Here is a 16478-nt window from a genome sequence, read left to right on the forward strand (position 1 = left end):
CCACAACATTGCCTGATTCTACACCTGCTTTAGCTCAGCTGCTTATAAATCGCGCAATTGTTACCACCGAGACATGACTGTTTGAGTACACCTCTGAGCAGCCTCCCACTTTACATCCTCTGTAAACTTGAAGTCATCCCAGGGGCTGGTTTAGCACACTGGGTTAAATAGCTGGCTTTTAAAGCAGACCAAGGCAGGCCAGCAGCACGGTTCTATTCCCGTACCAGCCTCCCCGAACAGGCGCCGGAATGTGGCGAACAAAGAACAAAGAAAAATTACAGCACAGGAACAGTTCTTTCGGCCCTGCAAGCCTGCGCCGATCCAGATCCTCTATCTAAAACTGTCGCCTATTTTCTAAGGATCTGTCCATTCATGTATCTGTCTTGATACATCTTAAATGATGCTATCGTGCCTACCTCTACCACCTCCGGCGGCACTACGTTCCAGGCACCCACCACCCTCTGCGTAAAGAACTTTCCACGCATATCTCCCTTAAACTTTTCCCCTCTCACCTTGAACTCGTGATGCATAGTAATTGAGTCCCCCACTCCGGGGGGGAAAAAGCATCTTGCTATCCATCCTGTCTATACCTCTCGTGATTTTGTAGCCTTCAATGAGGTCCCCCCTCCACCTCCGTATTTCTAATGAAAATAATCCTAATCTACTCAACCTCTCTTCTTAGCTAGCGCCCTCCATACCAGGCAACATCCTGGTGAACCTCCTCTGCACCTTCTCCAAAACATCCACACCCTTTTGGTAATGTGGCTGTCATAATATACATCTATGTATATCATGGAGTGCAGACAGGCAGTGATTGACACACAGGATGACCAGTAAGCACACAGAACAGAGCAGCCAATCACCAGACAGGACACGACCACTATAAAGCCAGAGGGCACCAGTTTTCCCGCTCTCTCGGGAACCAGCCTCTGAGACAGTCAGAGTTCGTGAGCTAGCCAGTGCAAACACCATGCAGTAGCTAGTAAGTCTGGTCAGGCTAGTATCAGGTCTCCAGTCAAGTCAGCATAGTGTCAACCCACAGTTGAACATGTATAATAGTTTAGATGTTAAATAAAATCGTGTTGCATCTCATCAAGTGTTGGAAGTCTGTCTCTCGCTACACTGCATGAAGTGCAGTCCACATCGACCCAGACTGCCCAACACATCAGTGGCGACCAGAACTTAATGCAGTATTCCAAATGTGGCCGAACCAAAGTCTTATACAACTGTAACATGACCTGCCAACTCTTGTACTCAATACCCCTTCTGATGAAGGAAAGCATGTTGTATGCCTTCTTGACCACTCTTATCGACCTGCTCAGCCACCTTCAGGGTACAATGGACCTGAACACCCAGATCTCGCTGTACATCAATTTTCCTTGGGCTTTTAGGGCGACTAGGGGCTTTTCACAGTATCTTCATTGAAACCTACTTGTGACAATAAGCGATTTTCATTTTCATTTACATTTGAGTCAATACTTTGCTTGTGCCCTTACTTGTACTTTGTCCATTCACCTCACTGGCCTACATTAGCCCGTATTCAAGCAAAGCTTTGATTTAAAAAAAAAAAAAAAAAAATTCTCATCCTTGTTTTCAAGTCCCTCCTTGCCCTTGATCCTCCCTGTCTCTGTAATATGCTCCAGTCCCAGAACTCACCCGGGTACCTGAGCTCATCTCTTGTCTCTTGAGCGCCCCTGATTTTAATTGCTTCACCATTGGTGGTTGTGCCTTAAGCTCCGTAGGTCCTAAGCTGTGGAATTTCCACCCTGAACGCTGTCTCTCTAACTCTCTTTTCTCTTTTTAGATCCTCCTTAAAGACTACGACTTTGTCCAAGCTTTTGGCCATCATGCCCTCGTATCGCCTTATGTAGCTTGGTGCCACATTTTGTTTTATAACACTCCTGTGAAGTGCCTTGGGATGTTTCACTACTTTAAATTCAATTTTGTTATTGTAAGGAAGAAACAGCAGTCCCACTTATGCGCCAAAGTATATCATGGAGTTCACCTGATCTCCAACTGTTTATAGATTTTGGTTATGAGGAGCACAAGGGCCTACCTTTTAGGTGTTATTCAACACAGGCCTTAAGCACTTTTAATAAAAAAAACAAAGTTTATTCTATGAATTCAGTTAACATTTCTATAAACACACAGTAAGCATTTTTTTATCAACGACAAACGTAAATACCCCACACAGCTACAGTACCCTATATATAAGCCTTAATAAATTTCCCTTTAAGTTGTCCCAATTTAGTAACAAGATCCCATAAACCAGAAACCCCTTTTCAAAGGTGTGGCCCAGAACACAGCACTAAAGACCTGGTATAGACACTTCTCGTTTCCTGTCCAAAACAGCAGATTTGAATTCCTTCCAGAAAACAGTTCTCACTTTTAAGTTATCACATAATCTGGAGACAGCTTTTAAACTGAAGGTAAAGAGAGACACTTCAAGATCCTTGTCTATCTGAATACAACAGCCAAATGTGAAAACAAAAGCAGAAAAACTCAGATCCACACAACAGCTCCCAGCTCAAAACAAAAGTAATACCCAAAACCACAGCCCAGCTCCACCCACACAATGACATCACTGAAGCCATTTGATACGACAAAACATTTCTTAAAGGGACACTCCCATGATACCACCTAATGCCAAATCTCCAACCTCTGCTTGGAACATTGTAGTCTAAGCTCCCATTGAGCAGTTTCCCTCGGGGAATGCAGGATAATGAATGTGATAGTGGACTGAATGGTGCATTAGATTATACTACACTGATTTTTAATTTATTGGACGAAGATTCAAAATCAGCTTCGACTGACCTGGATGTGTGTCTTCTTTCCGGCTATAGGGGCTATGGCAGATGCATATAGGCAGTCCTCAAGTCCATTCATTATGGACACTAAACATTGACATAAGTTGGCATTAAGATACTGATTTTATTGAAAGAAGCTATAGCAATCGCTGTTATTGAAGATGGAATGCTGTCTGAATTTGGGGGTAGATCTGCTATAGGGACAAAGGAGATTGAGCTATATTTAGCGTTTAATCTGTTGTACTTGACCTGGGAGTGCTTGATGATGATGCAGTAAAAAGGGAGCATCTGGTACATGCTTGATATGATTATGTTTAAAAGGGGAAAGCTGGGGCACTGTAACTTTTCAGGAATGTAGTTGGTGACAGACATTCTCATTTCATCCATCAGTAATGTTCCTTTGTATAAATAGCACAGCCTGTATGGAAATAATGAAATCGTAAACACTCAAATATTGTCACCGGTTTGCAGTACACATGGTCTGCATGCTACATTAGCAATCCCGGTAACTTTTGACAGGCAATAGCCAAGTCATGCAGCAAATCCTGAGAGCAAATCTGACAAAAATATACAAATTTAATTCTAAGATTGAAATGCAAAAATAGATTTCACACAATTTGGTTCAGCTAAATTGTTGCTAAAATCATCCCCTGCAGAATCCCTTCAGAACAAGGCTTTGTAACTCTTCTTCCCCTCATCTTTCTGATAATTCTGCTATTAAAGTAATTTTGCATTGCAGTTTCTCCAGATTGCACACTTGACAGCCAAAGCAGAACATGTGTGACAAGGATTCAACTTGGAAAAAGGGAGCCTGGTGCATGGAGTCCCTACCCCTAGACTGGAATGTTTATAGGTTGAATAGAAGTGCCATTAGATTTTGATGACACAATATTTTCCCAATTAAAATTGGAGGGAGGATAAGCGATAAAATAAAATGAATCAGTTGTACCTGTGAGAACTTCAGCTTAATCATGATGAGTAGATGGAAAATTACAACTAAAGAAAGGAGTTTTATCCCTTTTTCACTTGGTTTAGTGCAATGATAGGCAACCAAGGCTGGTGAGTGGGCTGCATCAGTTACCTTCCTTCACCTCGGTGGGCCACAAGATTGAAATTGGGCATGTTTGCTGACCATGACCTCTATTCTCTATGACCCCATGAATAAGATTAAATACATTTCAGTACACGCCGAATATTTCATAACGGGTTATAGAAAATGCGAAATCGTTTATATATTAATAGAAATGTCATCAACTTCAAATGGTTAAAAACAAAATAAATATTTCCACTTGGGACACGGCTTTCACAGTCAATGTTGTATGCAATCCCCATGCATCATACTTCACGCTCCCTTGCTTTATGTGCTTATTACTTCAATCATATTGGTAGGGGAAAAAAACGCTTTGACGGAAATCAGCGCGGAATGTGACAACAGAGGAGTTAAATGATGGCTGCTAATAGAAATTGGCGCTTGTATTATCTTTCTCCTCTCATGTGGCTGCACGTGGACAATGGTCAACAGAATGTCTTGTGGGCCACACTCAGAACCCAGATGGGCTGCAAGTGCCCCCCAGGCCGCAGGTTGCCCACCACTGATTTGGAGAGTGAATAGTCCAGTGGGACAAATGCAGACCACTTGGGGCTGATATTAGGGGTAAGTGAGGGAGCAACAGGAAATGGAGGCCATTGAAATTTGCATTAGTGGTCAACAGTTCGGTTTAGCTTCTGAGAAATTAAAACTGAATGGGACTTGCAGGTTCAGGTGTCGCTATGAAATATGAATGAGTCCAAATGCAGAGAGTAAGAGAGAGAGACACTATGGATTGCATTATTCCAAGTTTTTATTTGCAATCCTTGGGCATGAAAGTTATGGGAGTAATTAAACTAAACAATATGACAAAATGCTATACACTGCAATGTAACTGTGGGAAAGGCAACTTAAGCTGACAGTCAACTTCCCTTTTTGGTTACTCCAGTGAAGCTGTGTATTAACCGTTCTGGCTGCAAGAGGGTTAACTGATTTTTGTTTTTTGGTGCTGGTGCTTTGTTAGTGCGTGAAACCATGTGACAGTCCCTCAACCCACTTTTGAAACTTTAGATTCCACAAACAGCAGGCAGCCCTGAGCTTCCTGTGAAAGTAATCTTAGTACATACAGAGCTTGAACAGTCAGCAATTTCCCTTTGAGGTGAAGGACAATATGATATCCCTGGAAAAAAAACAGCTGAAGGGAGCAGGACAATTTACTAAAGCAGCAAATAGTTCCTCTACCCAATTGGAGCCCCAGATCTGTATAGGCACTACGGCGTTATTAGTTAAATGATGGCTGTTAATAGAAAATGTGGAAAGCTTGTGTTATCTTTCTCCTCTCCGGTTCTTGAGGTGCTATCTATCCTTGCCTGGGGTACAGTTGCACAAGTGTTGAGACCATCCAGCACCAGCTTCATTATGTGTGGGCTGGCAGAACCTTCATCTATAGTGGGGATCAACAGTGGGTTGAGTCCACCCTCAACATGACTGTCCAGTGGGACCATTGAAAAGTGGTCAACAACTTTAACCGTGGCTTTTCTTATCTCTTCATCTAATGGGGAGGCAGTTGTAGGACCCCGATAGCTGCCCAGTTTGAGATCAGCACAATTTAGGATTGATTCTGAGATCTGGAAATCTTAGATTGCTTCTGGTCTGCGCTGACCCACTGCAAGACTGCAATCACCTCCAAGCCCCCTCAACCCTCCTATCATACTGCATGCATTACTCCCTTTGGATCGCCTGAAATCCATATAATGCCAGTTGCTGATTCTGCTGTGTTCAGACCGGAGTTTCACTTGAGAGATTTTTTTAAAAATCCTTTTACCATATGGCAATAAAAGTGGTAATCATCCAGACCCTTTGAAATGTCAATAGCAGAAATTGCAAGCAGTTGAAACATCCTAACCTCCTGTAAAGTGGGTGGCACGGTAGCACAGTGGTTAGCACTATTGCTTCACATCGCCAGGGTCCCAGATTCGATTGCCGACATGGGTCACTGTCTGTGCGGAGTCTGCCCATTCTCCTCGCGTCTCCGTGGGTTTCCTCCCGGTGCTCCAGTTTCTTCCCACAAATCCTGAAAGACGTGCTGTTCAGTAATTTGGACATTCTGAATTCTCCCTCAATGTATCCGAACAGGAGCTGGAATGTGGCGACGAGGGGCTTTTCACAGTAACTTCATTGCAGTGTTAATGTAAGCCTACTTGTGACAATAAAGATTGTTATTGTTATAAGAAACATTGTGTGATTGGCAGCAGAGCGGAGCTGCCAGTCAGGAAACGCTTAGTTTCACAAAGTTGAGAAGTTTCAAGTGCTTACAGCTTCACTCTTGATATTTTCCCAACTCCCGCTACCTGCTTCGGTGATGTAAGTCCAAAGGGTCTGGATGATTTGTTTTTTACATAGTGGAAAGTAATAAATGAATGAGCTTTTAAAAATGTTTTTCCTTACATCCTTTTGTCACTATGTGATTAATTGGTTCTATACATTCTATTATGGTCATGGAATTGCCATAATATATGGCATGGGGTGGACGGAGGGGCACAGCCTGGCATGAGCCATGAAGCTGATTGGAGGGACATAGCTTGATATCGGGGGCATAAAATGGCATAGATGGGTCATGGGGAGTGTGTGAAAGGTTTAGGATTAAGGGGAGTTGGGCAGGTGGGGCTTACGTTTTTCATAACTGGGACACAGCACCGTGGCAGGCCTTTTAAACCGCCTACCTTGGCACCTAGCATCGGCAATTGTTTCCTCCAATCTCTGCTGGGTCAGCTGGCCCGACTGCAGTCTGCACCTGCCCCTACGTGATGAGAATCCCACCTTTTGTGGGCAGTTTCTCCTGAGGTGAGTGTGTGAAATGGGAGTTTTCCCCAACTTCCGCTACCTGCTTTGGTGACGTAAATGCAGGCCCCTGTTTGGGTTTTAAAAACCTGTAACAGTCCAGAAAGATGAGGATTGATGGGAGTAAGCTGTTCCACAGTCTGAGGACCTGGAAAGAATCAGTTACAGAAGGAGACAGAGTGATGATTCTTGATTTCAGCTCACTGAAGACGAAGAATACATTGCAGCTCAGCAGCAGGAAATTCATTGGAGTAATGACCATAGTAATATCCATAAGCTAAAGACTGGATAGATTGCAGAAAATATTTTTATAATAATAAAAAGCTGTCATGCACTATGAAGTAACTATAAAGAGTGTCTGATTTCAGTGTACTGACTGACTGTTTTACTTTCTTTTTTTACTATCTTATATAGGTTAAAAAGGAAGGGCCTAAGTTGGTGCCTTTCTTTAAGGCCACCTGTGTATATTTTGTCCTCTGGCTGCCAACCTCCAGCCCATCGTGGTTCAGTGCATTAATCAAATGCCTGCCTATCTTCTGTCTCTGGGTATTCTTGTTGGCACATGGAATCAACTTCCTAGGAACACGCTCCAGCGCAAGGAAGATCTTGGCAGGCCTGATATTTTCTGCTCTGGGGGATGCTTTTCTTATATGGCAGGAACAAGGATATTTTGTTCATGGTGAGTAGATCTGAGAAGTGATGTACTAAATAGTGTCCCACTTGTTGCATGTCTGGTGAATTAAAAAAACAAGTTCTCCTCTGCTTTTTCTTTCCTATAATATGAGCAACTGTGTCAATGATAGTGTCTGTACTGATGATGTGAGGGCCTGGTGCTGGTGCGCTGACGGTGGGAGTTCCTGGTACTGGTGCACTGACGGTGTGAGGTCCCGGTGCTGGGGTGCTAATGGTGCAGGTCATAAGAACATAGGCCCTTTTAGCCCTTCGAGCCTGCTCCACTATTCAGCAAGATCATGGCCAGTATTGCGATCGAATCCGACTTTCCTGCATGCCCCTCATAATACTTGACTCCCTTGTTGATCAAAATTCTGTCAAACTCAGCCTTGAATATATTCAATGATCCAGCCTCCGCTGCTCTTCGGGAAATAGCATTCCAAAGATTAATTGACCATCTGAAAGAAGACATTTCTTCTCATCTCTGTCTTTAAAGGATGATCACTTATTTTTAAACTCTGCCCCTTAGTTCTAGATTCATGCACAAGAGGGCACCTACCTGTCAAGCTCCATCAGGATCTTATATGTCCGGTGCGGTCGATGGGCTGAATGGCCTCCTTCTGCACTGTAAATTCTATGTTTCAATAAGGATTGCCTCTCGTTCTTCTAAACTTCCGTAGGTACAGGATCAAAGTGTCAACCTTTCTTCATAAAACAATCCCTTCATCCCAGGAATAGGCCTTCTGAAACTTCTCTGAAATCATTCCAATGCAAGTATATCCCCTCCTTAAGAAAGGAGGCCAAAACTGCACACAATACGCTCTGCACCTCCTGCACAATTGTAGCAAGACTTCTCTTTTACACGCCATCACCCTTGCAATTATTGCCAACATTCCAGTTGCCTTTGTAATTACTTGCATTCTAACCTTCATATATAGGTACACCCACATCCCATTCTGCAGTCTCTCTCCATTTAAATGAAATTCTGCTCATTTAGTCTTCCTACTAAGTGGACAACCTCACATTTTCCCACATTATATTCCATTTGTCAATATTTTGTCTACTCTCTTAACCTATCTAGTTCCCTTTGTAGAGTCTTTAGGTCCTCTTGACATCTTACTTTCCTATTCCCTTTCACGTCATCAGCAAATTTAGCTACTATAAATTTGGTCCCTTCGTCAAAGTAATTGATACAGATTGTATATAGTTGAGGTCAAGTCATTAATCTCTGAAGCACTCCGCTAGTTGCCGTTTGTTAAGTTGAAAATGACGAATTTATCCCTACTCTCTGATTCCTGTTATTTTTTTTGTTTTAAATTTAGAGTACCCAATTTAGAGTACCCAATTAATTTTTTCCAATTAAGGGGCAATTTAGTGTGGCCAATCCACCTAGCCTGCACATCTTTGGGCTGTGGGGCCGAAACCCACGCAAACACAGGAAGAATGTGCAAACTCCACACGGACAGTGAACCAGAGCTGGGATCGAACCTGGGACCTCGGCGCCGTGAGGCTGCAGTGCTACTCGCTGAGCCACCGTGCTGCCCTTGCTTCCTGTTTGTTAACCAACCCTTCATCCATGGTAATATGTTATCCCTTACACCATGAACTCTTATTTTTGAGTTTTGATGTGGCATCTTATTGAATGCCTTTTGGAAATCCAGGTACACTACAACTACAGGTTCTATATTGCTTGTTACTTCCTCAAAAAACTCTTAAGAAATTGGTAAAATTTAGTTTTCCTTTCACAAAATCACGTTGACTCTGTCTGGCTGACTCTGTCTGATGGGTTGACTCTGTCTGATTGTATTATGATTTTCTAAATGTCCTGCCAATACTCCCTGGATGGATTCTAGCATTTTCCTTATGACAGGTGTAGGCTAACTGGGCTATGGGTTACTGCTTTCTGTCTACCACGTTACTTGAACAGAGGTGTAGCATTAATGATTTTACAATTAGCTCGGACTTTCCCAGAATCTAAAGAATTTTTTATATCACAACCAATGCAATTTAATATCTCCATCAGACACTTAACCCAGGGATGCAAGTTAGCAGGTCCAGGGGATTTGTTACCTTTGGTTCTAATAGTTTACCCAATACCTTGATTGTGATTGTCTTCTGGAGTGAAGATAGGCACAAAATGTTCAACTCTGCCACCATTTCCTTATTTCCCATTATCAATTCCCAGTCTCACTCTTTAAATTTCCCTTTTAAATATTTGCAGTAATTTATTATGTTTTTGTAGTTTTAGCGAGGTTTCTAATTTCTCTCTTTGTAATTCTTAAAGTAATTCTTTGCTAATTTCTAAAATATGTCCAGTGTTCTGACCTTTCAGTAGTATTGTATGCTTAATCTTTCAATTTAATATTATCGTTAACTTCCTTGGTTAGTAACAGTGCATGCTTCATAAAGAGCAAGATTCAATGAAAACGTTTTGAAGCATGGTAGCGAGTGGGATCTGCCACAAGCTTGCTGCGCTTGCCCCGGTGAGGCCACCACCACAATCCAATGTTAATTGGTCCACTTAAGGTGGCCCCACGGGCTTCATGCCGCAAATCATGGCTTGCCAGCCGATTCACTGTCACTGCGCTGGCCAGCCCCCCTCTAACAAGGTAGAGCAGCACTTAAACCCCACTCAGCTCACAGCCGTAGCGCCGAGACAATCGGCCCCACAATTCAGTGATGCAGACCTGGGGAGGCTCCAAGAAGCAGTTGAGGCCAGAAGGTATGTGCTGTTCCCTCGAGGGTCCTGGAGAGTCAGCCACAGGCTTGGGAGAAAGTGGCAGCGACTGGCAACTCGGGCAGCAGGACCAGGATGTCTGGCACCCAGTGCAGCAAGGAGGTCGTTGACCTACACCAAACAACGCTGGAGAGTTTGCACTGGAAACCCCCACGAGAATGAATCTGGCACCGCCCCCCCCCCCCCCCCCCCCCCCCCCCCACCCCCCACCGCCGCGGTGAACCACACGTGTGGCTAACGTTGCCTATGTGTGCCCACAGGAGGCGTTGTCCCACAACTGTCGGGAGAGGGCCTCGACAGGCGGCAGGCTCAGCTGATTGTGTTCACTCCCCTCACCTCACTCCCATACTCCCATTCACTAGCCAACTAAAATTTTCTGGCGAGGTGGCCATGCCAGACCCCACTCCCCCACATACTGAGTACAAAAATCAACATACATCCTGCTCTTCTAAACAACCAAACAAGAGGGAAACAACCCAACGCATTACCCCAATGTCCACAAACCATCCCCTCCCAACAAGAACTTACAAAAACAAAGTCCAAACTCAATTCAGTCCCAATCCTTCAACCTTCATGTACGCTTCTGCCGTCTCAAAATAATAGTCCTTGGAGTTATGTATAATTCTCAACTTCACTGGGTAGACCACCCTGAACTGCCATTACTCTTATAAAGCGCTGCCTCCACCCTGTTAAAGACTGCCCAACATCTTGCCAGCTCCACTATGGCATCCTTATATATGCGAATACCACTGCCTTCCCACCTCGCCTCTCGTTTCTGCTTGGCCCACCTCAACACCTTCTCCTTCAACTGATACCTGTGGAAACAGACTATCACAGCTCTCGGTGACTCATTTGCCTTTGGCTTCAGCCGGAGCGACCCCCCCCCCCCCCCAGGCGAGTTGATAGCTGTGCTGGGACAATGCCTCCTTCACCCCCTTTCATCACCTCTCCTTGCTCCTGCACTGCCATTGACGTCTTTCCAAGAGCTTCCTTTATTGGGGCCAATGTATCATCCACCAACTGTTTTGAGTGTTCCCATCATATCCTTTCCATGCCGCTCAAAATGCTTGGCAAACTGCCGCTTAAACTCCACCGCTATCACCTTGGCCAGTGTGTCCACCGTAATCGGTGCAGCCCAGCCCAATGAGTTTGCTCCTGCCATCTTTCCTCCCACAGAACTCCACACTGAACACAAGCTGCCAGGTGGACTAGCGCTCAGTTCTTTTTGTCCCATATTCTTCTGTTGGGTTTTTGACATCCTCTGATTACCACCACTCTTCTGAAGATCAATCATACAAAATTTCCCCCCAAATCTTTGTGGAAAGGACCAAAAAATGAAGGCTCTATCAGGAGCCACTTGACGTGCGACCTCCACCTACATGTCGCCACCTGAAGTCCCCATCCTACTTTTTTTACCTATTTTCCTAGTTCACTTTGGCCAACTCTGTCTTCATTACCTTGTAATTGCCTTGATTTAAGATAAAGACACGAGCCTTGGATCAGCACTTCTCACCCTCAAATTGAAAGTGAAATTCTATCATGATAATATTACTGTTGCCTCAAGGCTCCTTTACTATGAGGTCATTAATTAATCCTATCTCAGTGCACATAAAATAACCTGCTCCCTAGTTAACACTAGAATATACTGCTCTGAAAGAAATAGTCTTCAATACACTATATGAACTCGTCCTCCAGGTTACCTTTGGCAATCTGATTCGTCCAATTTTTAGGAAGTAACATTCCTACAAGCTCGCATGGTTTCTTCCTGTATGCTCTGTCCTACAGCGTAGCTACTCTTAAGGGGCCGACAACTCCTCCCGCAAGTGACTTACCTTTTGTACGCATTCAGATACAAAGGGCGCTATTCTCTGGAAATAATTCAGTGAGCGGGAACTGCCGCAGCCACCGAGAACGGTATTCAGAATTAATTGGGCCACTAATCGAGGCCCCATGGACATCACGCTGGAAATGAAGGCTCGCCACTGATTTGCCGGGACCATGCTAACAAGGTCGAGCAGCATTTTCACAGCCAATCCCACTTAGCTCCCAGCCGTAGCGCGAAAAGACAGACCCAAGATTTGGAGACGTGGACTTGGGTGGGCTCCAAGATGTGGTGGAGGCTAGGAGGGATGTCCTGTTTCCCGAGGGTCGCGGAGGGTGAGCCGTAGGGCAGCCAATGCCACATGGGATCAGTGTCCCGAGAAGGTCAAGGACCTACACTGGTCAGTTGACAGCAATGCCCCTTCCCCGCGAGACCTTCCCCCCCCCCCCCCCCCCCCCAGACATTCCTTCAACACCCCCGCCCTCCCTCAACCACATGTGCGGCTAAAGATGCCTTCTCTGTGTCTCCGCAGGAGAAGCTCTTCTACAGTCGTTGGGAGAGGGCCCAGACTGGCGAAGGGGTGCTGGACATAAGAATCCTCCCCACCTTCGAGGAACAGGCCCTGGATCTGACGGGGGTGGGTGACGACAGAGCAGTCACCAATGTGGAGATTGGCACACGCCAAAGAGATGAGGATCCACTGGGCCCCACCCAGAGGGCCTGTCACATGTAGGTTATTGCCACACAGACTGACCCATCCCTCCCACTGACCACGTGTTCATTCTTCTGCAGGTCCTCGAGCCTATGGCACCGGTCCATCCGGGGTGGCCCCCTCCCCTGCGTTCCATGAGAACAGCTCGGAGGAAATTCCGAGGATGCCACGATTGATTTGTCACAGCTGTCATCCCCACCCTCTAGTGAGCACTTCACGGTTGCTGATGTACTTCAGGTGGGGATAGCATAGCAGTCGGAGGTCTGCCGGATCGCAGGACCCAGCTGGGTCCCAGCCAGATGCTGAGCCTATGGACCATGCTATCCCGGAGTTGGTGGAGACATTAGGGAGCGGCCGAGAGATTCGAAGGAAGATGTCAGTGATCCTCCAGCAGGCCCACAGCTGATTTGAGGAGTCCCAGAGGTTACAGCTGCAGGAGATGTCACCAGAAATGCGTGGCACCAAGACCAACACTGCTAGGGTGGCGACCTCAGTGGAGAGCTTGGTGCACGATGTCGGCAGCATGAGTGAAGGTATCCAAGGCATGGCGCAGTCAGTGACGGCCATGGCTGAGGCTTCAGCTGAATGACCACCTTGCTGTGGGATGCCACCGAGCATCAGGCTGACCTTGATGATGTGCTGTGTGACATTTCCCTCAGACGGGAATGGCCTGAGGCGCTGCGGACCATGGCCCAATCGCTGAGGAGCAAGGTGAGGGCATTGACGCCTTGGTGAAGACATCAGGGAGCCGCCGGAAGATGCAGGACATCCAGGCTGGAACCAAGTGCCCCTCTGCCTCAAGGTGAACCCCAGGGTCCTATGGGCACTGACCGGCAGGAGGGGGCAAAGGGTGCCAACCCAGACCCGTCCGATAGAGTGGGGATAGTGGCCACCAGCTCTCCTGAGTTCCACCCCTCTGAGGCCACATCTCAAAGTCAGCACATGGGACAGGGTGGCACGGCTGTGCATGTGCCATTGAAAAGTGCGCCCGGGACCTCCGGTCCAAGAGCCCCCAGTGGTTGCCCGCCAGGGGCAGCGAAGGCCATGATATGGGGTAAGCAGCTGGCTGCCTCCACCTCCAATGTGCACCCTGTTGACACACACAGACGTAGCGATAATGCACGGAAGGCTAAGAACATTGCGGATCACTGAGGGCACCGGGAAGGGGTGGGGAGAGGGCTAGTGGGGGTTAGGTAGTGGGTGAGGGGGGAGTGAGGAGGTAATGGGGAGAGTGGGGCATTGCTGGACTCCTGTGACACATTAAAATCGCTTCACCACAACCAATATGACGCCTCTGTCACTTTCTCCCGCAATGTGCGGTGACCTCCGAACCCTTGACCCATCTCTCCAGGCATCCTCCCTTCCCGGGCACACAGCGTGCAGGTGATGGGTGTGAGTGAGCACTCAGCAGACAGGCAGGGGTCAGACTATGGCATAGATTGAGGAGCACCAGCACCCAGCTCTCTGCAGGTTATCTTCACCCCGTACCCTCAACAGTGATCCAGCATCCTGGAGTGATGTCACACATGCCCTGGGAAGGCAGAAAAGGGGGTGGCGATTACGGGCCAGGCCCTGTCCTAAGTGAAGTGGGCGAGCATGAGGGCCTCATTGACCCTCTGGCTTGCCGGGCCCTCGCCGCTGCCACCTGTCCTGCAGCATATAGCTGGTCCTCTGGTTCATCCCCTGCCTCATCCTCCAGCCCCTACTGGTCCGATGCCTCTTCATTATCCTCTTCGGAGGTGGGCACATATTCCTCATCCCCAACCTCCAGCACATCCCCCACTGCTGTGCCAGGTTGTGGAGGACGCAGTAGACCACCACAATTCACCCCCAACCCCTGTGCCAGGTTGTGGAGGATGCAGCAGCCCACCACAATGCACTCCCACCCTCCCAAAATGCACTGTTTAATGGTAGCCTGGCTGGCCACATGGACCTCATTCTATCGTGTCTCCGCTGTGGTCTCTGGCCACTATACTAACGTCATTAGCCAGATCCTCAGCGGGTAACCCCAAGAGCCAGCTGCCCATCCTAGCATGGTCTTCGAAGAGGCCAAGGATGTCTGACTGCCCCAGGTTATCGCTTTCATGCACACCCCCAGGAAAGTGTGAACACACGTGCATGATCCTAATGTGGTGGTCGCACACGAGCTGTATATCCTGTTAACATAGAGCACTGCCAGATGGCCCGGTGAGAGCAAGGCGACATGCGTCCAATCTATAACCCTTGGAACTGGTGCAACCCAGCAATGGCAGAGAAACCTGCTACCTGGGCAACCTATTGGGCTTGGTCCATGTCAAAGTTTATATAGTTCTCCGCCTGGGCAAACAGGACATCCGTGACCTGTCTGATGCGCCTGTGGGATGCCACACAGGTCCCCACTCGAGGCCTGGAGGTTCAGAGCTGCAGTAACCTAGATGGCCACTAAATCCCTTGTAACTTTAAACATTTCTTAAGGTTACATATACCGTATACCTTCTAAGATTACATATACCGTATACTTTATAAGATATATCATTTTACGTTTTTAAACAGGCAAACATCAACATGAATATAGTCCATTTTAGTCTTTTTGTATGTGTCCTTTTCCTCCATGTGATGTCAAGTCCGCAAGAACATGACCCAGGTGCTGCACCATCTTTTTGAAGGAGCTTCATATGAAATGCGCTGCCCTTTATTTGTTCAAAGGACCAGTGACAACTGTACACCCTGGCAGTCATGGGCCTGCCACCCAGGCCTAATGGGCAGCTGGGTCCTCTGGATGTGGGGCGGGTCCTTGCACATGGGCCGCCGCCTCGAGCATCGGCAGACACTGTTGCTGTTGGCGTCTCTGGCATCTGGCCGCCCGATCCACCAGCAGCACCATTAGAACCTGTCCAAAATACTATCCATAGCGTTCAATAATATCTGTAGGGAATTGGGAGAGGGTGTTAAACTGACAAACAGCATGCCCAGAATGTCCAGCTCACGCACTCCCGGCCACAGCAGCCCCCCTGAACACACCCCAGACACTCGTACATAACTTCACCTGGACTGGGCACTGGTCCCCTCCCCTTGGCACTCACGCACCCTCAGGCTGTGGACATGTCCCCAGAGCTGTGTCCCATCCCCTGGGTGTTTGGATGTTGGCTGCTGCGTATGGGGTGTTGCCTCCAGCAGTGTTCAGGCACAGTGTCAAGGCCTGATTGGGATGCTAGGCAATGACTCCCACACGCTACATGGCCCGCTCACCCATGAGATTTTCCTTGGGTTGTGTGAAGTGCTCACTAAATAATGATTGCCAATTCCCTATTAGCAATAGCTTTCAACCACATGGCCAGAGCCTCGGCAGTTGGTGAGGTTTATGGGTGGTCAGTGGGGCAGACAGGCAGGGGTTAGGGTTGCCCCTGGAATGGGTACACATTATCCAGGAGTTGGCATGGTGGAGCCCCACACGGTTGCCCCCCCACCCCTCCAGCGGCCCACCCTCCCCCCTCTCATGGAGGCCAACCTCAGCCAAGCACTGGGGCCTGTGAGCAAAGATGGTCACTCACCTCCTCGGCTATCTGCAGAACCCTTCCGCCAGGTTCACCATTTAAAAGAGGAGTACTAATCGGCGCCAGCATGACCACTTGCTGAGGAGACTGCTGAATCTTGGGAGGTCTTTGGATATCGGTTCGCTACCGTTAACTATGGAAATAGGGCTTAAGTTGTACTAATTGGTTTCTTGCCACGCTATGGTGGATCCCGATTTTGTCTGTGGGAGTCGGCCGGTTGCTTCGCAAACTGTTTGCTGCCTGGCCTGGTTCTCATTTTCGGACTCTCCTGCTATTCACCGGCTTTGGTGCACAACGAGGCTAGAGAATCGTGCCTAGAACCTTTAA

General features: G+C 47.3%; 1 protein-coding gene across 1 annotated transcript in view; it reads left to right on the forward strand.

Moving 5' to 3' along the window:
* Positions 1–16478, forward strand: part of tmem86a (transmembrane protein 86A) — a 38239-nt gene that overhangs the window by 12739 nt on the left and 9022 nt on the right. The window contains exon 2 of the mRNA XM_038807662.1: positions 7090–7354. Within this exon, the coding sequence (XP_038663590.1) occupies positions 7090–7354 (265 nt within the window). The remainder of the gene's footprint in view (positions 1–7089; positions 7355–16478) is intronic.

This window comes from Scyliorhinus canicula, chromosome 9 (genome assembly GCF_902713615.1).
Source record: "Scyliorhinus canicula chromosome 9, sScyCan1.1, whole genome shotgun sequence".
Classification (NCBI taxonomy): Eukaryota; Metazoa; Chordata; class Chondrichthyes; order Carcharhiniformes; family Scyliorhinidae; genus Scyliorhinus; species Scyliorhinus canicula.